This window comes from Perognathus longimembris, chromosome 16 (genome assembly GCF_023159225.1).
Source record: "Perognathus longimembris pacificus isolate PPM17 chromosome 16, ASM2315922v1, whole genome shotgun sequence".
Classification (NCBI taxonomy): Eukaryota; Metazoa; Chordata; class Mammalia; order Rodentia; family Heteromyidae; genus Perognathus; species Perognathus longimembris.
In genome coordinates, this window is record NC_063176.1 from 46,642,936 (window position 1) to 46,666,267 (window position 23,332).

Genomic DNA, 23,332 nt, shown 5'->3' on the forward strand with positions numbered 1-23,332 from the left:
TGTAATACATTTTCTTTTTTATATATATTCACTTTATATATTTACTATGATTCAATAGCTCTTGATTTTTAAATGATTTTTTAAAAATCCTAGTACATCTCTTTTGAATTGAAGATAATCTATAAGCCCTTTACCAACTCTTAACCAAATTCATAAAGATTGTAATAAAGCTCACTTTAGGTCATAGATTAAGTTCTTGTGTCATATAGTTTCCTGGAGTATCTTCTTAAATTTTGCTTTTATTGAAAGCACAACATTTTGATAATGATGTAAATAGAGAACATCCTTACAGAAATAGTAGGAAATATTGATAGGGTAACCCAAATCGCATTTAATCCTTACCACTGTGTTATGAAACAGCTTTCTCCATTTTTTTTTTACCTTTTAAAATTGCTAGTTTATTTGAAGATATACATATATTCAAATAATTATTTTTATTTCCAATTAATTTTATTTTGAAACAATAGCTGTGTAAGCTGTATTATTAAAATTGTTTACAACACATAAAACTTTTTATTCTTGTGCTTACTGGAAAACTTGAGTATCTATGCCTTGTATTTGTATCTAGGCTTATTATATATATATATTTATTTATTATCAAACTGAATTACAGAGAGGTTACAGTTTCATACATTAGGCATTGGATACATTTCTTAAACTGTTTGTTACCTCGTCCCTCATTCCCCCCTCCTCCTCTTCCTCCCCCCCCCCCGCATGAGTTGTTCAGTTCATTTACATCAAACAGTTTTGCAAGTATTGCGTTTGTAGTTGTCTTTTTTTACCCTGTGTCTCTCGATTTTCGCATTCCCTTCCAATTTTCTAGTTCTAATACCAGTATACCCGGTTCCCAATACACTCAGATAAGATACAGAGATAGTGTAGGTTGGGCTGGGGATATAGCCTAGTGGCAAGAGTGCCTGCCTCGGATACACGAGGCCCTAGGTTCGATTCCCCAGCACCACATATACAGAAAACGGCCAGAAGTGGCGCTGTGGCTCAAGTGGCAGAGTGCTAGCCTTGAGCGGGAAGAAGCCAGGGACAGTGCTCAGGCCCTGAGTCCAAGGCCCAGGACTGGCCAAAAAAAAAACACAAAAAAACAGAGATAGTGTAGGTACAACCACAGGAAGGTGATACAAGAAGATCATTTCCATAACATGGAGTTCATTTCACTTAGCATTATCTTATGTGTTCATAAGGGTATAGCTATTGGGCTCCTGTGATCCTCTGCTGTGACTTGCCTAAACCTGTGCTAATTATTCCCTAAAATGTGGTACATATACACAATGGAACATTATGCTTCTATCAGAAAGAATGACATTGCCCCATTTGTAAGGGAATGGAAGGACTTGGAAAAAGTTATACTAAGTGAAGTGAGCCAGACCCAAAGAAACATGGACTCTATGGTCTCCCCTATAGGGAATCATTAGCTTTCTCCATTTTTATAGGTAACTCAAAGAGTTTCCAAAAAGGCACGGGCCTCCTTGTGATAAAATTAGAACTGGAATTTCATTTTTCTACAGTAAAAATTTCCCAAGATTTTTCAATCTACTACTTGTAATTACTCACAACAGACATCGTATTGATAGGATCACCATGAAAATGAAAGGCTGTGAGTTAATGTGTCAGGAATATTGAGTGCTCTTCTGGGGACAAATGGTGCCGTCACCCGTACCCTAACGGAATCTGTTTTGCTCTCAGTTGCAAAGGCCTGATGTTTTCACACTCTTCCTGAAGATGGAGGGTGCTTCTCCCAGGTCACTCCTCACTGACACATGAGAGCAGATTAGAATGGACACGTATTACCCCAGCTGACAACCCTGGCACTTTGTCTATCACCCTTGGTAGTACAGGAGAGCAATGAGGATGCTTGGACGTGGTTAGCACGAGGCACTGTGCTTTCTCCCCTGTGATGCTATAGAATCTCAGACATGTTCTATTATTGTTTTACAGAGATGTTTATAAGTGCACTTGCGTCTGTAATGTGTTGTGTGGAAGAAATGACTGGAGAGCACCTTCAAATTTGGTCAATGTTTTTGAATTGGTTTATCTGACGTTTACAAATCTTTCGTATTATTTTTTCTTATGCTGCTTCATAACTCTTCCTCAAAACCTATTATTATACTTTTTGTTAAGAAAACAACACGCTATTTTTGCACAGGTAAGAAAATTAAGACCCAAGGAAGATAATTTGAAGTCGAGGCTATAGATTTGACTAGACTGGCAATTGAGGCTGACCGAAACTTAATCACAGGAAAGCTTCTGTACCTTTTCCCCTTTTTCCTCACTCTACAAACAGAAACAGGCTTCCTGGAATTTTATCTTTTGGTTTATGAGTACAATACATTTATGTAGGTGTGAATACATGCTCCTTAAATCGATTTAAACTGAAGTCATCTGAAGCCACACCTCTTATGATATATTTCCCAGTATGCTTGCCTACATAGATCACTGTCTGGCCCTAGGCTATTTGCTCACTTGTCATGATTGCTTTCAATAATTCAGTGGAGGACTGCAGGTAGAGTTAGCGTTTATCCCAGTTCCACAAATAAGCAACAAGATGAAATTAGTACGCTTCTTCATAACAAATGCATATGTGTCAATGTCTGCCCATATGTGAAGCCTTTCACACAGGGAAACTCTGGGATGTCTGTTAATGCACATGCCAATGCTCAAGTTGCTGGTCCAGCCTGTGGCCAGAGGAAACTCCCAAGTGACCTTCCATGCTTCTTTTTTCAGAGGGCTCCAGACAGGCGTTAGTACCCATTGTGCTGAGGCTCTTGGTTGGTGGGGTACCCAATTCACACAGCAAGAAGTTCTAGTTAACAAAATTGTTGGTGCTGATATAAGATCTGGGCATGTAATTGGAAATACTAGAAGTCAGGAAAGAAAGATCTCTAGCAAAAGGCCAGATGTGTTGTGCACTAGGAAAAATAAAGGAAGCTTATCCATTCTCTGGATCATATGAGGAATTCTGGGCATCTCAAAGTAGGTAGCTGCTCCTTGGGGATGGACAAGCCTTCTCTACTTCAGCAGATGAGTTAAACAGTCTGAGCTCTTCAGCTCTACACTCTATCCCTTGAGCCATAACACCACTTCCAGATTTCTGGTGGTTAATTGGAGATAAGAGTCTCACAGACTTTCCTGCCTGGGCTGGCTTTGAATTATGATCCTCAGCTCTCTGCCTCCTGAGTAGCTAGGATTACAGGCATGGGCCACAATCATCAGCCTTGAAGACATTGTTCATTTGGTATAGAGGATAGTTCCAAGCTATTCTTTAAGGCAATTTTTTTTGTGTCCACAATTATATTTCCAACAGCTTTTAAATTTTGTTGTTTCTAAGCTGTCTGAATATGAAGTATTTTCTAGGAAACACATGTATGCTCTGCCATTAATAGATACATCTTATTTTAAATCATTGTTGGCTTTCTTTTTTTTTTAACAACTTTTTTTTTCTCAAATTTTTATTATCAAACTGACGTACAGAGAGGTTACAGTATCATACGTTGGGCATTGGATACATTTCTTGTACTGTTTGTTGGCTTTCTTTAGCTACACATAGAGTTTATATTCCTTTATCCAGTCATTAGTCCTTCCAAGTTATTTATTGGTTTCTTTGTTTGTTTTTTGGTAAGGGTTTTTGTCAATCATCTCTCCAAGGCAGAAAGTTTTAATTATTTCTTCCTATCACTATAGCCCTAAAGCCGAGAATGCCTACTACATAGTACATGCTCAATAAATAGTGGCTAACATTTTTGACACTCATTTTCATGCACAAATCACGACTCCCATTCCCAAGAAGCTTATGATCCACTGGGAAACACAGATCTGAACATTAGAAGTTACAGTCCATTTATTTCTCTAGAATTTACTGTATTGGAATTTCTCATTTATAGTATTTGCAAGAGGTCACTATTGGAGTTTTGAACTTGGGAATTTACACCTCCCTAGATAGGCACCATAAAATTAAACCTGTGCCCCCAGTCCTTTTCATGTCCACTGTTTTTTCAATGAGGATGTCACTTTTCTCCTGTGCTATCCTGGGCAGTGATCCTACTATACCTAGTTTACCAGTATTTTCTTGGCTAAAATGAGATCTCACTGACTTTTTCCCTTAGGCTAGCCTCCAACCATGACTCCTCAGATCTCTGTCTACTGAGTAGATAGGATTACAGATGTTAGCCACTGTGCTTACACCTGTTTACAATACTTTACATCACACTGAAGCTTGAAGACAAGAAAAAGATATTCTTCTTTTCTTTAAGAAAAAGGGAGACTATACTATTACTTTTTTTCCTTTTGCAAAGTAACATGGTATATTGCCTGCTTTCTTGCCTGCTTTCACATCCTCTACTGAATGTGTTATTTCTTTGAATCTCTTATTTATTCTAAGTCACAATATCCTGTCATTGTAGAATGTTGTCATTAAATTGCTTATTTTTACTTTTTGTTGTTCTGTAACTCCCAAAGTTTTATACAGGCTGATTTGGTCTTTTCTTGTTCTTGCCTGTGTTGCTTCAGTAGTATGTACTTTTAAAATCTCATTATCAAATTCACTTAAAACAACACTCTATTGACGTTATCAGTACTTTGTACCTGAGTATCACATGCTACCTTGCCTTGCCTGCTTACTACATACGCATACAAATCACCACTAATCGTGAATGAGTCTGCATTTAGAAATGTATCCGTGGAGAGTATTTAAAGATTCTTCACAAAGGGCACACTTAGCCTGGCATTAAAAGAATCTTAGTTTCTAAATCCTAGGGGATTGTAAACTTACTCTGATGCTTGAAGGAACCTAAGCCCAGGGAAGAATTCTTAGATGCAAAGTCATTGAGAAAATGAACCTCTCAGATCTGATTTATTTGGCAAGTATTTACTGTCAACCCACAACCCTGTGCAGAACACTTTAGTTTGAATGGGAAAGTTGTTCCAGAAGTCTGAGATCCAAACTCAGGCTCTAAGTGATTTTTGCTCTCTTAGGGAAGGGCCAGGGGAGGTACCAAGGATTACCAGGAAACACACTTTGATTTCCTTTGCCCTGGGTGGCCCCACGGAAAGGACAGCCTGGTTTCTGAAGAGCTGCCAGCCACCGAGCTGCCAGCCACCTTGAGACAATTTTCCCTCCTTCTAATGCTATTACCAGGATTCTGCAGCCATCGCATCATTTGACATTGCCTGCATCTTAGTGCGCCCAACCTGAAACTCTGCATGGGTCCAGGTGTCAGGCTGCCTCAGCTGCACGATTTCACACACAGCTCGTGGTGCTAAGTCCACAAGTAGCCATGACCTTCATGATGGAGCTATCTAAGCACTTCTCTTAGGCAAGAAGTGTACCACCTGATAGAAGATTCCTTTGTCACAATAGCAAATTATTGTAAAGATTGCTCACACAGTCAGAGAGACTGCTGGGTGTGTAGTTAGTACAGTGTGCCAATCTGCAACCATAAAGCCGATGAGGAACTGATGGTGAAGATGGCTAAAGTCTTGGTGCTGATGCTCTGGTATAAGGAACGCTCATGTGTAATGCTGGTTACATGTTTTTATTATTTCCCCCTTCCCAATTATTCCTCAATGTAAGCTATGAAAAATTAATTTTTCCACAAATTCCAAGTTCTCATTTTAAGGCCTTCAAACTTGATGATACTCTTCTTTGCCTTGAGCAGTCTTTTATAGCTATTATGTCATCTGTGGGCCTCTCTCTCCATTTATGTGTGTGTGTATGTATACATATATGTGTGTATGTATGTATATGTATATATACACACACATGCATATATACACATGTATAAACACACATGCATATGTTTATGTGTATACTTATAGATCTATATATAGTTACTAATGTTTTGAATATATTCTCTAGCCTCTGTGTGCATATATATGCATACATACTCTATCAACTATACACATATATCACTATAGATATGTCTCTACATAGATTACCTCATATATGTACAATTAGAAGGAAATTTATTATCTATGATTCTCTCTCCACTAGATTAAAATATGTTTCCAGAAATGAATAGAATCTCAAAACTATGTGCGTGATCATTTATGCAAGTATTTGTAACTATACACATATCTCTGACATGTCTCTTGTTTCTGTAAAAGTTAGGCTCAGTAGTGGTGTGGGTTTCCAATGGTTGCTCCATTCAGTAATTTGGATTGTATTAAATCATGCTTGTTAATTCTAGTTTGTCAGCCTTGGAAATTAGCTGTTGGGCATCAAGAGTTACTAATTCAGGGCTGGGGATATAGCCTAGTGGCAAGAGTGCCTGCCTCGGATACACGAGGCCCTAGGTTTGATTCCCCAGCACCACATATACAGAAAACGGCCAGAAGCGGCGCTGTGGCTCAAGTGGCAGAGTGCTAGCCTTGAGCGGGAAGAAGCCAGGGACAGTGCTCAGGCCCTGAGTCCAAGGCCCAGGACTGGCCAAAAAAAAAAAAAAAAGAGTTACTAATTCAAATAGTTTTCTCATCACATTTACTGTTCTGCATTATACAGGTGTGTTGTGTCTAATGATCATCCTTTTACCCTTTAATTTTGGTAACCTATCCCTTCCTTCCATGAATTGTTTCTACTATCATGAAATGTTTTCCACAAATATATGTACTTTATTTCACATATTTGGAACTCACTCTAGTGTATGAGGTGATAATAATGATAATAGCAATGTAATACCAATTCCTTAATATACATGAAATGCTGTATTATTTACATGGATTATCTTAGTTAATTCTCAAAAATCATCTCACAGTATGTGTACTTTGTACTACAATATAGTTCTCAAATATGAAATCTGAGACAGAGATGTTTAGTGACTTGCTAATAGTCACATGTTTATGTGAGTGATGGGCTGAAGATTCAAAATCAGGAATCTAACTTTAAATCCCTGTTTTAAATGACTATAAAGATATTATATGGCTCCAATCCTATTTTTGAGCTTTAAAAATGTTAAGAAATCTCGTATATTAGTATGTTTTCCATTGCTGTAATTAAGTGCCGGAGGCTGTATAATGTATGCAGAAAAGAGGTTTAAACTCACAGGTTTGGATATTCAGGGCATGCCGACAACCTTGTTTAAGCTCCAGTGAGGCTTTCATTGCCCATCACACATAGTAGATGGATCAGGATAAGAATGTTTGCATAAGGGACAGATCACATGGTGGGACAGGAAGTCAGAGAGTGATTCTGGGGTCAGGTTGAGTCTTTTATAACAACCTTCACAACTAGCACAAACCCATCTAAGTGTGCCCCCCCCAATAACTTAAAAACCTTCCACTAGAGCCCATCTCTTAAAGGTTCTACTACTTCTTAACATATAGGTAATGTTAAGCAGCTTAGCTTCTAGCACTTGAACCCTAGTGGAAGTATCTAGAAGATAATCCTTAATAATCAAGACATTAAAAGAATCCTTCAGAAGGCAGGCACATTGCCTTATTAGGAATAAGAAATCACATATAGGTAAAAATATTACCATTAGTACGTAAATTGCAAGTTAAAATTGATAAATTTAGAAAAAAATAAAGCATGTTCTACATCACAGCCATGAAATGGCTAATCCGTTCCTGTGGCCTGGGTGCTATTGTCAGAATTCAGAATGTCCTGGGAAGCCTAGACTCCAAAAATTGTTCTAAAGTACGGGACTCTTTCTTCTAGGGACCTTTGAATGTTTCGGAAGGCATTGTAAGTGGCCATATCTGCCATCTCTTGGGTGGAGGCCAGGAATGTTAGTTAGGCATCTGTCAAGAACTGCATAAAACAGAATTCTCCAGCTCAAGATCTCAATAATGTTGAAATGATCAGCTTCAGACCTAGAGATTTGATGGCCTATAATGGAGCCAAGAAATCTTTATTTCAGGTGTTCAAGACCCAGAATGCTCTTCTTTAGGATTTAAGAGCTTGAGGACATCAGTATAAGCTAGACTTAAGGGAAGATGCCCTGTAGAAGACAGACATTGGAGAAGGCCTTAAGGTAGAGATCATGATACATACATGAAAGAAGAGAGAAGAAGGTTCTGACAGGTAGCATGAGCTGCTGGCTAATGGTGAAAAGCAACCAAAGCAACCTCTTCCTTCTACAAGGAAGCCTAGCTCTGCCAGCAGAAGCCAACTCAGCATCTTGGTTTCAATCTCTTGGTAAATGACCGAAATGCCTTTCTATTCATTTCATATACCCCAACATGAAGATATTCTAGAATAGCTCATATTCCCATTTTTCTTCTAATAATTTTTTCATAAAATTCTAACTAAGAGACAGAGCTAGGATCATATTTGAGCAGACAGATTAAGCTTAGTATCAAACTTGCATCTTCTTAGCCACATGATTTTGGAACTATTCATGCTGTTAAATGGATAATTTAAATGCAGTAATGCATATGTAGAAATTAATTCGGCATCAAAGACATTGGAAATTTTTAGTAAAAATCATCTGATGTTTACTATTGTTTAGACTAAAATAATATTTATCTAAGGGAAGATGACTTAGAATTTAAAATCAACAGAATAGGCATGATAATGCTTAGTATCTCAATCAATCTTATTTAACTATTTATTTTAATCAAAGAAGCTTCAGAAAACTCCTTTTCAAACAAGTGTGTATTTATAGATGGTTCAAGATTTAAACTGCTCACACTTATTTTTTAAAGCAGTTTTTATCCTGAGATTAACACCAGTGGTTCTGACTTTTGGATGATACAGCAATGCTCTCTGTGTGTTTATGATCAGATAAATAACACATTTGAGTATGGGATTTCTAGAATTAATAGTTATGTTGGTATTTTAATCCATCTAAATTATTACACAAAATGCATAAAATAGTACAATACAGTCATTTCTTACAGCTACTATACTAATGTCCAGTGTTTCAGAGACCACAAGATAAAGCTTCCTGGTTAAAACATGTATGTATGTATGTATGTGTGTGCATATCTGTCTATCTGATATGCATGTTTTATAATACATATAATATATAGCATTAATATATAGTATATATGATGCACATTGCATATGTAGTCTGATCAATTGTCTTCCCTGGATGTGTGAGCAGAGACCCTACCATAAACAGACAGTACATTTATCTGACATGATATTCTTTTCACAAGACCATGTTGATTCTTCCAAGAAGACTGCCAATTGGCTGCTTGATGGTACATTCCAGGATCCTTCCAAAGAATAAGAGTTGGGATCGATTAATATCTGTCTTTGCCAGATCCTTCCGAAGTCCCTCCTGGTCAAAGGGTGTGTGCTAGTTATGTTTACTTCTGCAGAAATAGAGCTCAGGGGCTAATTTCAGAATTATACCCTCCAGTTGTAACTGCTCCTATTTCCTTCTTTACCACTAACTAATATGTTGGCTGCTTGCCTGGCCTATCATCTTTTATATATGAAATGAATGCAAGATAATTTTAAATTATAGTGTAAAATAGATATTATTAAGAAGATAAATATACTTGGGATGGGAGGAGTAAAAGACTTCAGAGAAAATAATATCAACCAAAGATGTATGCTGGGTTTAAAAATATTATTTATTTTAATTAACTACCTACTGTATGCGAGGTGTAGATTTTCTTCCTCATATTGGGCCCAGGGTCTCAATCACAGAGCTATAAGCTATCTTCCTATGCCAGTCATCATGATAGTAATATAATAGGCCTCAGAGAGCTTCTTTTATTTTTAATGTTTTTTTGGGGGGAGGGGTTGAAGTTGGGAACTTGTCCTAGTTAGGCAGGTTCTGTACCACTTGAACCACAACCCCAAACTTCTTTTTAGTGTCTTTTTCAGATATGGTCTCTTGCTTTTTGTCCAGGACTGGCTTCAGACTTTGATCCTCCTATCTGTTTCTCCATCTCGACTGGAATCACACCCACACACCATCGCTTCCAGCCCTTCCAGCATCTGTCTTAGATTGTTACACACACAAGAGATAGATACTGAGATTGAGGTATATATTGTGCTACAGAGATAAAGTTCCACACAGAATAATAAACTAGAGAAGACAGATAAAAGGTATGGAGATGTTATGAAGGTTTCACTGAGAAGGTGACCGTGGTGTGAATGAGGGAATGGAGGACCCCATGGTCATCTCGCAGGAGCCTGTCTAGGTAGAGAACACAGCAAGACAAATGCAACAGCCTTTGGGACAGAGGAACGCCTGCCATAGGAGGTCAAAGCGATTGGCAAAGACTCAGGAAGGTAACTGAAAGTATTGGCAGCAGGTTCTGAGGATGTTGTCCTACTGTATGACAACTATACAGCCCAGTCAGCCCGAATCATTCAGAGTTAAACCCTGAGTAGTTGAGTACTTTCTTAAAAGTGTCCTGGTTGGGAAGAGAAATTATATAATCATCCTCAGCTACTGGGTCACTCAGGGTTTAGGATTTTTTTTTTTCCCGTAAAGATATTGAAAACCATGGGTTGGAGTTGGCTAGGAAAGGGGTGGACAAGACAAGAAAGACATTATCAGGGTCATTATGAGGGTTATTCGTGTTTATCTAGTTGACTGAGGAATAGCCTGGATTGCTAAAGCATACCTGGTGTGTTTGCGAGAGTTTCCAGGGACGGTTGGATCCTGAGGGCCATGTTGTGACTACATGAATCCTTTGATGGTGTCAAAGAATCATGGCATTATTGGAGGGGTAGAAAGTGGGAGGGGGGTCTTTGGAGAGGTCACTGGAGGAAGAAGCTAGGGTTCTGTCTTACATTGCTGTCCTCCTGTATTCCCCCTTCTCCCTGCTTCCTCGGCTGTCATTCAGTGAGCTGCTTTGCTCTGTCATGTCCTGCCCTCCATGATAAACCCAGTGCCTCTGAGCCAAAATGAATCCTTCTTCCCTAAGGTTGCTTCTGTCAGGTTGATCACAACTACAGAAAACTAACTAAGACAAGTCACGTTAGTCTCCTGTGCTGAGAATGAAATATGGAGTCGGGCTGGCAAGGGGCAGGGGTGAAAACAGGAGAGCCGGTTGGGAGCTTATAGGGTTGTCACTGTAGTGTAATTCAGTCAGAATTGAGTTGTTCTGGCTGAGGACATGCAGCTGGGTAGCAGTGGAAATAGAACTAGGACTGAATATCCCAAGTTGCCTCCCTCCGTTCTTTCGGCAGTGCCCTGTTTCTCTTGGTTTAAACTTGAGGATGGATGGAATGCCTTGCTGGCTGTTTTCAGGTCTATTAAGCCTCCTGCTCAATGGCACAACTCAGTTCCTTCCTCTTCCCATTGTGAGAAACAGACAAATAGACACAAAACAGCTCCTTGTTCTGTTTTTGCCTTCCAAGAGCTCATTTTGCCTACACCACTTTAGGTCTTTCCATTGAACCTCTGTATCTGTCCTTTTGGCTCATGGAGTGTGTCCTGAGTAATGAATTCTACATGTCCAGTATAAGCTTCTTCATCATGAATGTTGTAATAAAAACCAGTAAGTTATAATACAGTCTACATAGCCATATGAATGTTATTTCATGCCTTCTTAAATAGGAACATACGTATGTATTCATGAGAAATAAATTTCCAAACATCTAAATATATTTGTAGAGAGAATTGTTTAGACTTGCTTGATTTTAATTTTTATTTATTTTTATTAAGGGGGGTGGCCAGTACTAGGGTTTAAATGCAGGGCTTTGTAATCTTGCTTGACATTTTACTCAAGGTTCTCTACCAGTTGAGCCATACCTCCACTTGTGGCTCTTTGGTGGTTAATTGGAGAACAGAATCTCTTGGATTTTCCTGCCCTGGCTGGCTTCAAGCCAGGATTCTCACATCTTGGCCTGAATAGTTAGATCCACAAGCATGAGTCAGCAGCACCTGGCTAAAGTTTATGTCCACTTGATTTTTATTTTGTTTTTGCAGGAATTGTCCTTAGTTATTTATTATCGCTTTCCTAAACCAGATTGGCTAACTGAGGGAAGAATGTATATGCTAATCCATGCAGTCACCTACAAATGAGTATGTGAGGATGGACTGGAGGTTTGAGGTGTCCGTTGCATATATTCTGCCAAATACATGTACTTGATATGGAAACTGTGGGCACTGGGGGGAGGGGTATGTATAAACCTGTACCCAAGCCTGATATTTCAAGTAATCAGAATTCCCAGAGCAAGCTAACATTTATATTTTTTCAATTGACCCTTGAATTCCAACATCTTTAGTGGTTAGCAGGTCTTGCTGTCCTGAGAATAAAACTGCAAAAAGTAAACCCTCAAGGCACTTGAATAAAATAAAAGCAGAGTTATTTTATGGTGTGTGTTATGAGTTAAGAAGGTCTTTCTTGTCCTGATCTGTTATATACATAGACTTGAGGTTCCTTAAGTCATGTTTTTACACATTCATGTGTCCGTACCTTATTCAAAGTCCTAGATTCCAAATGCTAAGCCAAAGAACCAGTGGATTATTTTAGGAGACTCCCCCTATTGACTGGGATTGGAGGGGAGACCTTATTTAAAAAAAAAAAAAAAGAGCTAAGTTGTGATTTCCCTTTACTTCCTGTTGGGTGTGTGAGATGGAGGCAGATTTGTAATTGATGCCCACACTTGGAGAAGCAAGAACAACCATGATGGTTGGCTGACAGGGTGAGGAGAGAAAGAGAAGAAAGAGAATTGTATAAAAGTGGATTTTCAAAATGCTTAGCAACATCTGAACATAAAGGTTCAGACTATTCAAAATGGACAGGTGCACTAAACAATAAATGACATAGTGTCCATCCTGACTATAATGGTTTAACAAAAGAAAAAGAAGCTCGCATTGTATTTCAGAGATCTCATTCACATTGTGATCTATTAATTTTATTTCAGAAAAAATTCCCTAGATTTCCTTTACTTTGAGTTCAATTTCTTCCAAAATTTGAATCACACTGCATACAACAAAACAAAAATTTGGGTGTATAAGCTTGTCTTTTGTTAGTTTACACATGAAACCAAGGTGTTGAGCTTTAAGTCTGGAGACTCAGGCCAGGAGAAACTCTGATCCTTTGGACTCCTAAATCTATCACAAAAGTTGCTTCTGTATTTAGTTATTTGAACTCCTGGTGAGGCCTAGTGGTACAAGTAATCCAAACTAGTGGATAATCCAAAAATGTCATTTATATTTGGCTCTGGAATATACTACCAGATGTTACTCTAGCAGATTTTCCTTCCTAATTAGGCCTCACTTAAAGTAGAAGTTAATTTTGTCTTCATTAGCTGTTTCCAAATCAGCAGGGTGGGGCAAGAAGGGAGCCCAAAGCATGCTGGGTATTTGGGGGAAAGTTGGCCCAGAGCAGAAAGTCACGGTAGATCATGAGTGAAGAATGAAATTCAAATATGGATAATCAAGATGATGGGCATACACACTAGTAATGTTCATAAGTATCATCTTGATGAATTCTTGGGCTTTATTAACTTTTTTATCCTATTAATCATGAGTGCAAAAAAATTCCATAATTAGAAAGAGGTTAAAAAAAAATAAACTGAAATTTTGTACTGAAAACCAGAGAGGCTCAGAGAAGTTAAGTGACATCTCACACAGATTGATCTCTGGGTAAACAGTACCTGTGAAGCAGAAACTGATTAATGAGTGATAAGACAACCCCCCTGTTTCCTTCTTATTGATGATTTGAATAATGAGGAAGCAAGAATTCTTGTGGCCCTAATTCGCATTAAGAGAGCTAAGATAATGAAGCTGTGATTAAATGGCTATTAAACTATTTTTATCAAACAGAGATCAAGTGAGTGTGAGAATCTGGGGATGCAGAGTGTAATTGCAATTCTACAAGATGCAGAAAAAATTACTATCATAAGCAGGGCATGGTCCTTCCCTAATAGCCTCCATTTAAAATCTTTGGTATGCCACGTGCGGTTTTCCCTCTGCTTTTCTCCCTTCAGGTGTCCGTTAGCATCCCTGAGTCCCAGAAGGCCTCCTACTTTGTGGGGATGTATACATTCTGTAGCGTGTACAGTTGGCTGAGCCCAGTGCACCATTTGCTCCACTATATAGCACCAAGTGGAGGGTCCTTTGGCCTCTGATCACAAAGGAAGAAAGCCAAGATCATACACTAAGTCCCAACTTTTGTTCTTGATATGATCACAAACACTGGAGGGGGCACACTCTTCAATTGTGCCTGGTGGATTACATCAGAATTAGGACAGGTCAGGTAGGGACATGACAGTAGTCCCACAAAGCAGGGATGAGCCTTTAAAATTTGATTCAAATTGTGATTGGTTAGGACAAACGCCCTCCTGCCATCTGTCACTGGAAATTCTGTACACCTCGAGTGAGGTTTTGTTGCTATGCCTTCTTACTTCCTGGCGAATCCTAGGAGAGAGGAGTATTACAGGCACACAGACCTTTATTTAGGTCGGAAGAATAGCAAGAGAATCACATTGTATAAGGAGAAGCCAAGGTTGAAACCCCCCATAGGAAATAATCCTTGATAGTTTCAGAGCTCAACTGTGGAAATGCCTGTTAGCCTGCTTTTGTCTTTTACCTTCTATCTCAGCTGACAGAGCCACAAAGGAGCTGTAGATGCCTACCCAACTGGAGATCTGGTTTTTGTCTTTGCCATGTTTTCCCTCCTCGTCACTCTGCTTTTCCTTCTTTTCTGTTTTATTTTTAAACGCAGAAGAAGCTGAGATGTATATTTTTGTTTTTGTTTTTTAAAGCAATTTCAAACAATTGGCGAGTGGTATCATGGCCACGTCTTTGAAAGGTTATCTTGCAATGTCATTTTACTGACTAATGTGTTTCCACACCTTGTCACTTGTGAACAGACGTGTTCGTAGGCCATTGCACTTCATCTGCAGCGACGTTGATTTATTTGCTCTGTAAATTGGGACCGCAGCAATAATGGAGAGTGACATTAATTGTTTAACAGAGTCCTCTTTGTCACATCGTTGCCTTCTCTGGGACATATGATTGTTAAAACTTATACAAAACTAATTGAAATTGCCACAGTGAGGGGCTGGCCATTGTCCGCTCAATGTTACAGGGAGGAGGAATATTCGATGAGTTTCTGCACAAAAGTGTCATCAATATATATCAAGCGTTCTTCCAGCCTTCTGTAATTAAAGGAAACACAGAAAATTTGAGATCCTAACAATTTTTTTTCTTCTGTAATTAAAGAAGAAATTTACTAAAATAAATAGTCTTGGAGTACCTTTCTGAGCCACTCTTATAGAGGGAGGATAATAAAAATATCATAACAATAATTAATGGTCATTTTGATGGAGAACATAAAATGACTACAACTCTAGTGGTACAGTCTAGTTTTATATTAGCTCCCCTAAAAGTATCCCAGCATGAACACACACACACACACACACACACACACATACACACACACACACCATGCGAATCTTCCATCTACAAATTCCCACCGCCTGCATGCATACATACACACACACACACACACGCACAAACACACACATTGTGGTTCCAAGAAAAGAGAGAATTAAAATAGTTGGTGGTTTAATCAGATCTGTAAATTAATTATGACATTTTCAAGCACCAATATTTCTGCCATTGTATTTGATATATGTTCAACTCAGGCTTATTAAAGAAATTGCAGAAAACTAGTTAATTTAAGTGTTCTTTGTCATTTTGACTTGATTGGAATTATAGAAGTTTGTTTACACAAGGGATAGAGCTAAGGCGCTATTGTATTATATAATTGAAAGCAAATAGCAGCTTGTCATAGAGCTGGAAAGCCAAACACAAAATTTAAATCAAGGTAAACAAAATTACTCATTTATTGGTAAACATTCTTAGCTATTTTTTCCTCAGTTCTTTGACTTCAGTGAAATGAACTTTTTGTTTTTATGTTTATTTTTAAGAATGGGTTACTTGTGAAAAAGGCCTGTTTCTTAAAAGTATGCATATGTGTCTGCGTGTACAAAGGTGTGAGCTATTCCAATGGTTATCTTGTTAGATAACATGGAGGTACAGTCATGGAAATCTCATTATTCTGAGATGATTTAAAATCTTGTGTATTTTAGACCTAGTTTGTTAAGAACAATTTACAAACCTGAATTTGTTTTCTTGAACACAAAGGGTATAATTTGAAGTTGTGCCTACCAGATCATGATCCTAGGCAGAAATTAAAGTATTCTTACTACCTTTACAGGTCTGGACATACATGGTCCAGAAGAAGTGGAGCTGGAGTGGGGGGAGGGGTCGATGAGATTTTGTTATTGAATTGTATACTTAGAATTTTAATCAGTAGGTCACTTTGTAGAAGCTGAGTATACCGTTTTGAAGTTAAAAGCTTACCACTTTAAGTTAGGCTTTAGCTTCGTCACTATAGTCTGGAATTCTACCCGATTTATCACACCACCTATATCCAAACTGCTTTACTCACTATCTCCAGCACAGGACAGTGAATGCAAGATGCCTCATGCAAATGTAAAATAAAGCTAATTAAAGCCAACTATGAGAAAAAAAATGATTCTTCTTGGCCTCTTGAATCCCAAAAGAAAAGTCTAGTTTTACTCCTAGATAGAGTGGTCAGTAATGAGGGAAAACAGGTTTTATGTGAAAATAAAATGTGTACGTGATAAAGCTCTGCCTAATTTCTCTAGTAATACAATTTGATTTTCTGATTAGCTGTCTTATTCTGTGATTCTTGTAATTTTGTCAGGTCAATTAACTGGAGTTCAGTGCTAGAGAGAGAGAGGAAGTGTGGGCACTGCTGGCTTCATTAGGTGTCAGCAGCTTAGGTGCATTTTGTAATAGAATCTGTGTGGGATAATTTAACCCATATTGTTAATGTCATAGAATAGAGAACTTGACAAAAAAAGACATTGGAAAGCAGGTCAAATTGGACAAACAATATATAAAGTATCGCAAGATGGAGAAGAAAGTGATCTTCACAATATGTATTGTCAGCAATAAATTCATATCAATGAATTATTCAGCAAGCTATCATTGATGATCCGTCAATATTGTGGGTCCAAGACTAAGACTTACTGCCCAGGTTCATAGACTGCAACACATTGTCTTGTTAGCAAGTCTGTAAGCTCCAGTACTGGGGTCCTTGAGCATTCTTCTTGTACAGAGTCCTAAAATGGATACTATATCTTTCAAAAATTGAAAATAGCCTCTTGCTTTCTCCTAGCAGAGATTCTTGAAGGCATGGTATATTGTTTTCTTTCTCCCTGTCTCTCTAGTTCATAGCATGCTATTGGCATTGTCTAAGGGTTTGTGGAATGAATGGTGCAAAAGTTAGCTTTCCATGGGTGTGTTGATGAGAATGAACCTGAAAGGTTCAGAAGCCACCATGATCCATCTGCTAGAATTTTACTCTTGGACACAAGGAACAGCTGCTCTTAAGAGGCATTAGAAAGTTAAGAATCAGGTAAAGAGGAGTCCAAGTAGGTCTAGAGACTAAGATCTGAAGAATTGTTTTCCAAACTAAAAAGTGAAGAGAAATAGCAGTTTTGCTGTGACAAGTCCAAACTTGGGGCTTTAGAGATGAGGAAGCTGTTATAAGGTAGAAATGTCTAGTGAGAGATTTATGACTCAGGTTGGGAGAGATGTCAGAGAGAAAAATAATAAACGATTTTCTAGTGTTCAGTGATGAGGTTATAATTGAAACCATGAAAGTGTATAGATTCTTTGGGTACTGTTCAAATGGAAAGTTTTCTAATTTGGGGGGTGGTGGTTAGAGGGGCAAGTGTTTTACAGTATAGGAATCTCAGCAGTATGTTTGAAGATTAAATAATGGATAGGTACACTTTTCTCAAGTTCTGAGTCTTTTCCCTGGTCTTCTCTTTGAGTGAAGACACAAGAAAACAACTCTCCACAAGGCAATCACATCCAGTCCATGCATACAGAGTTAAGAGGCCGAAGAAGACATGAACATTGCATTCTGGAGTGAGCATGGAAGATTTCACATATGAGTTCATTCACTCCGCTCTACCTGTCTCAGGCTCTACTGATTAATAGAGTGGCCCACGTCTCAGTGTCAACTCGCTCATGTCTTCTGGGTTCTTTTTATTTTTTTCCTGTTTGTGCAGAAGATAGATGAAGAGAATGAGGCGAACTTGCTTGCGGTCCTTACGGAAACACTGGACAGTCTCCCTGTGGATGAAGACGGATTGCCTTCATTTGATGCACTGACAGATGGAGACGTGACCACTGACCACGAAGCCAGTCCTTGCTCCATGCCTGACGGCACCCCTCCACCTCAGGAGGCAGAAGAGCCGTCTCTAGTAAGAACCCTTCCTACTGTTTAACAGCACTCGGAGTTGCCTCTGGCTACCCGCTGCATGGGTATGATGTAGTAACAATAAGGTTGGGCTTTTTAATTTAGACCAATACCAAGACAATCCCCATGCATACCCACAGTTGCAATTTCTGTGATTCTCTGTGAAAAGTGTGAAGGATACAGTTCTTTGGTTGTTGTTATTTTTAACTCTCTTTTGGCTTTTATGGGAATATATTTTTATTTCTTAGCATTATTTATATTCAAAGGAAAGCCATCAGAAAAGCAGATCCCGAGTAGCAAAGCCAACTTGTCTATAATTTTTTAACAAAAGCATTCTAATATTTTAAAATGTTGAAAATTGTCTTCCGATTTAAAATATACCTTGAACATGGTAGTGAAATGTGAAATATATTCATCATAATTGTTAGCAGTTGCATAATATTTTATTGTAATTTATTAAGTATTACCTTCTGGTTAGATGTTTGGGGTGTTTTTGCTCCCATTTTTCACTATTATGAATGTTATAAGAATGGATATACTCTTATTTTTATTGTATGTATTCAAATCTAGAAAGAGATTGGTAGATATGAGTATGTAATATTTTCAAAGTTTTGGATCCGTATTTCTTATGAAGGTTGAAAAAATAATGGCACACTTGCAACTTAACTTACCAAAATTTATGTTAGGCAATGAAGAGCAAATTTGATGGCAATGAAGAGTGAATTTTCTTCTCCATGCATTGCTTCACTAGAATTTTATTAGTTCTGAGACACAGTTTACCTTACTGTGTATGGTAGCCATTTGTCATTTCCCATAAATCTGAGGCAGAATTCACTGTGTAAATTATGGAATGCTTTCGACCAAACTCTTAATAATGTACTCTGGTGTGCTGTTTGGAGGTTGCTTTTCTTATATCTCTAAAAGTATTTTTCTCTATTTTCTTAATGTTAAAAGAACACCCTATAAGATATGGAGACCTTGCTTATATTTCTTGTGTTTGAAGATTTCTACTCTTGGGGAGAATTTCTCCTATGTAATTTTTTCTTACGTATTCTTTATTTTATGATTAGCTTTTGGATATAATATTGAGATTTCATTATCGAGTGCTAGTAGAGGGTATCTATGTACACAGAGGAGTTGTTAACCAAAGTCATCTAGGATGTGAGGGTGATCTGGCTGCGACATCTGTCACCCCATTGATAGCCAGGATTGATTCGGCCGATCTGTCTGGCTAGGCGGGTGTCCCCTTCCTCCATGTACGGCCCTCCCGAAGCCGTGCGCTTGGTGGAAGAGGACGACCATCCCGATAGAGGAGGACCGGTCTTTGGTCAAGGGTATAGGATTAGCTGTGCTCCGCTGCTAGAACCTCCAGACAAGCTCTCAAGTCATCTGATATCAGAGCCGTGAGGTCCTTGAACATCGTCCAATTAAATGGAGAGACCGAGGGCAAGGAACAACAAATGTTTGGCCCATATCAGAACCCACCTCTGCTAGTCTACTGGCCAAAATTCAACATAAAGCTCCTTTCTTACCATTCCAAAATCACTGTTTTATCCCACACGTATTCTTTTTATCAGTCTATTTGTAGGTTTGGATGCAGACTGTAGTTCAAAACATCAAAGAATCTTTCATTTATTGCCATTTTTTCCCCTGGTACTGGGACTTCAAATCAGGGCTTGGGCATTGTCCTTTGGCTTTATCACTCAAGGCCAACAGTCTACCATTGGAGCAATAACTTGCTTCCAGCTTTTTGTTTGTTAATGACAGATAAGTGTATGAACTTTCCCCGTGCAGGCTAGCTTTCTGCCATGACCTTCATATCTCAGCCTCCTAAATAGCTAGGATTACAGGCGTGACCCACCAGTGCCTGGCTATTTGTATTGGGGACATAGAAGAAGAAATATATATCCACTCTTCTTTGCTCCCAAGGTGTAAAAGGGAAAAACAGTGTATCTCCCCTCATGGAGTACTGATATAGAAACTGTTTGAGGAAAAATTATTTTATTATATGTAAACATAATTTAAAAAATTAAATGAATGTTATCAACATTAGGTCTCAAATATAGGAAAAGGATATACTTCTGTCTTTTACTTGTTATCATAAAATATTTCCCTTAGCACTATTGTGTTCATGCCTGATATAATCATTAAAGGATACTAGAAATGTATTTTTTTGTGAGTTGATTTGAAGTTAATAGTTCTAGTTTACTTCATCGAAGCTGAGACAATGCATAACATTTCTTGCTTTTCCTTTCCTGATTCATTTCTAGCTTAAGAAGCTCTTACTGGCACCAGCCAATACTCAGCTGAGTTATAATGAATGCAGTGGTCTCATCACCCAGAACCATGCAAATCATAATCCCAGGATCAGAACAAACCCTGCCATTGTTAAGGTACATATGTAAATGTCTTAATACAAGAGGGAAGGTAACAAAGGGCTTTTTGCATGGATTCATAAAATGGACCCTTAGCTTTGTATGGATTCAGTTGGGGTCCAGCAGTTAGCAAGCAGCACTTGAGCTACTGGAAAGCAGAAAGCATCCATTTGTGTTTCGTGTTTGGGTCACTGGAGAAAAAAAAAAAGTACAAACATGTGCAACACATTGCCTCGTTTAGTAATATATGCAGCAGTGTGAGCTGTAACAAAATGTGCTGATGGGCTTGTGTTAGCTACCAGGAACTTTAAGACGCTTCAAGATTTTGCCAGCTGCCTAGCCTGAGAAAAATGGTTCTGGAATCACAGCAAAAGATCTGTCTCTGCCATTAATTGGGAAGAATGCTGGCAATGACATAATCTGGTTAGTGGTCTGTATTAAACAATGTTTGTCTTGCCATTCACTGTGAGGAAAAACGGAGCGTTAAGGGGTACTTAAGAGAGTTGTGAATACTGGGCTTCAACAATCAGCGGTAAATTAAGGTTTAAACCAGCTTCCCTTCTCCTCCCCCCACTTTTTTTTTTTTTTTTTGATTCACAGTAAAAGTGCTGTAGGGTCTTGTTAGTTACATGTTGCTGAGTAGAAACATTGAGATGGTGAAGAAATGAAATAAAAGAGCTGCATAAATGTCATTTAGGAATTTTCAATGTAATTTTCTTTCCTTGTTCTGCAAACAATTATTCACAGCTCATAGATCCAGTATACTTAGACCGAACACTTCACTGAAAATCTCATCTCTTCAGAAAACCTATATCCATTCACATAAGGTTCACTTGACTAATTTTAGCTTTCTTTATGCCTTGTGTTTAAGACCGAGAATTCATGGAGCAATAAAGCGAAGAGCATTTGTCAACAGCAAAAGCCACAGAGACGTCCCTGCTCAGAACTTCTCAAGTATCTGACCACAAATGATGACCCTCCGCATACCAAACCCACAGAAAACAGGAACAGCAGCAGAGACAAATGCACCTCCAAAAAGAAGCCTCACACACAGACACAGTCGCAACATGTACAAGGTAGGAGGGGGCCGCTGGGGGAAGGCAGAACATTCGTAGGCCCAAGTGCAAGAACCCCATTCTACATTCCAATGAGGATTCTTTATGGAAAAAGAATCTAGCACTTTATCACAGTGAAGACAGACTGAATGTGTGCTGTCCGGCTGGGAGGTAGCTCAGACACAACCACAAAAGGACACCTGGAGTGTTAGTTTATAAAGGAGGAGGTTACAGCACTCAGCTTTGAGGTTAGTATATAGTTTCGGATTGTTGAGATCATTGGAGTTAGGTGCAAGCTTCACTAGCCAAATCATCACATAGCATTATTCTCTCCCCTCCACCCTCCACCTTTCTAACAAGGAAATGGAGACAATGTGCATTTACTCTCTGTACCTTTAGAAGTAGTAAACAGTTATACACACACTCTGATTATAAAGTGCATTCTCCTCCTCCTCCCCTTTCCCTTCCCTTCCCTTCCCTTCCCTTCCCTTCCCTTCCTCTGTCTTTCTACTTTGCATCTTTCCTTCCTTCCCTCCCTCCCTCCCTCCCTCCCTCCCTCCCTCCCTCCTCCTCCTCCTCCTCCTCCTCCTCCTCCCCTCCTCCTCCTCCTCCTCCTCCTCCTCCTCCTCCTCCTCCTCCTCCTCCTCCTCCTTCCTCACCCTCCTCCTTCTTCCTTTGAACACCTGGTATACTCATAGATTACTGACTTTTTGTGTATACGCTGGGACTAGGGTTTGAATCCAGAGCCTCCGTTTTTTTTTTTTTTTTTTCTTTTCTCAAAGCCAGTGCCCTACCACTTGAGCCTCACCTCCATTTCTAGCCTTTTGGTGGTTAGTTTGATATCAGAGTGTCATGGGCGCCTCTTCTCTGGCTGGCTTTGAACCAGGATCCTTAGATCTCAGCCTCTTGAGTAGCTAGAATTACAGGTATGTGCTGCAAGTGGCCAGCCACAGATTTTATTTTGTAGATAAGGATTCAGAAATTCCTCACCTATTTTTCGAAAATTTTATTGCCTATATAGGTTCATTTTTATTTCCCCCATCTATCACGAGGAGGCTGATGTTTCTGAGACAAATCAGGATACCCCCTCCTGAGAGTGTCCACCTTTCTGCTGGTTCATTGGAGATAAGAGTCTCATAGCCTTTCTTGCTTGAACTGACTGAACCTTGATCTGCAGATCTGAACCTCCTGACCAGCTAGGGTTACAGGCACGAGTTACTGGTGGCTGGCTTCCTTTAATATTTTTAAATTGGCTCTCATTGGGTTTTCTCTGTTAGAGACATCAGATTGGCTACCCAACTCTCTATCAATGTAGGAAGATGTATTTAGCATAATGGGCCCAAACTCCTTTCAGCTCCCTTTGCCCCAATTGGCTACGGATTGCCAAATCTGTCATAGTATTTTGAGAAGGTGGGGAACCCCATGTTGAGGGGGACCTGGTGCTGAAGCCCAGTAGAAGGAAGCCGGTTGAGCTATCTCATGTGATGGAAGAAAACAATCACTGGGCTTTCTCAATCACACTGTGGTCACACATATTTACACTAGAGCTGAACTGGTGCACATAAAAATTCTGTCTCTGTCTCCACCCCCCACCCTTGGATTTTGAGTATTTTTAAGTTCATTTATCTGTCAATTTCGCTGTAAATTTTTACAAATTCTGGCAGTGAAATATTAAAGAGCTCCCTGGGGGCTACCTTCTCTAGATGAGACTAGCTACATGTGCATTGT

General features: G+C 39.0%; 1 protein-coding gene across 2 annotated transcripts in view; it reads left to right on the plus strand.

The window, feature by feature from the left end:
* The window catches only part of Ppargc1a (PPARG coactivator 1 alpha), a 116,884-nt gene that overhangs the window by 56,271 nt on the left and 37,281 nt on the right, over window positions 1-23,332 (plus strand). For both annotated transcript variants that reach the window (XM_048364211.1, XM_048364210.1), the window contains exons 3-5: window positions 17,984-18,178; window positions 20,445-20,567; window positions 21,421-21,625. In XM_048364211.1, coding sequence (XP_048220168.1) covers window positions 17,984-18,178; window positions 20,445-20,567; window positions 21,421-21,625 — 523 coding nt within the window. The remainder of the gene's footprint in view (window positions 1-17,983; window positions 18,179-20,444; window positions 20,568-21,420; window positions 21,626-23,332) is intronic.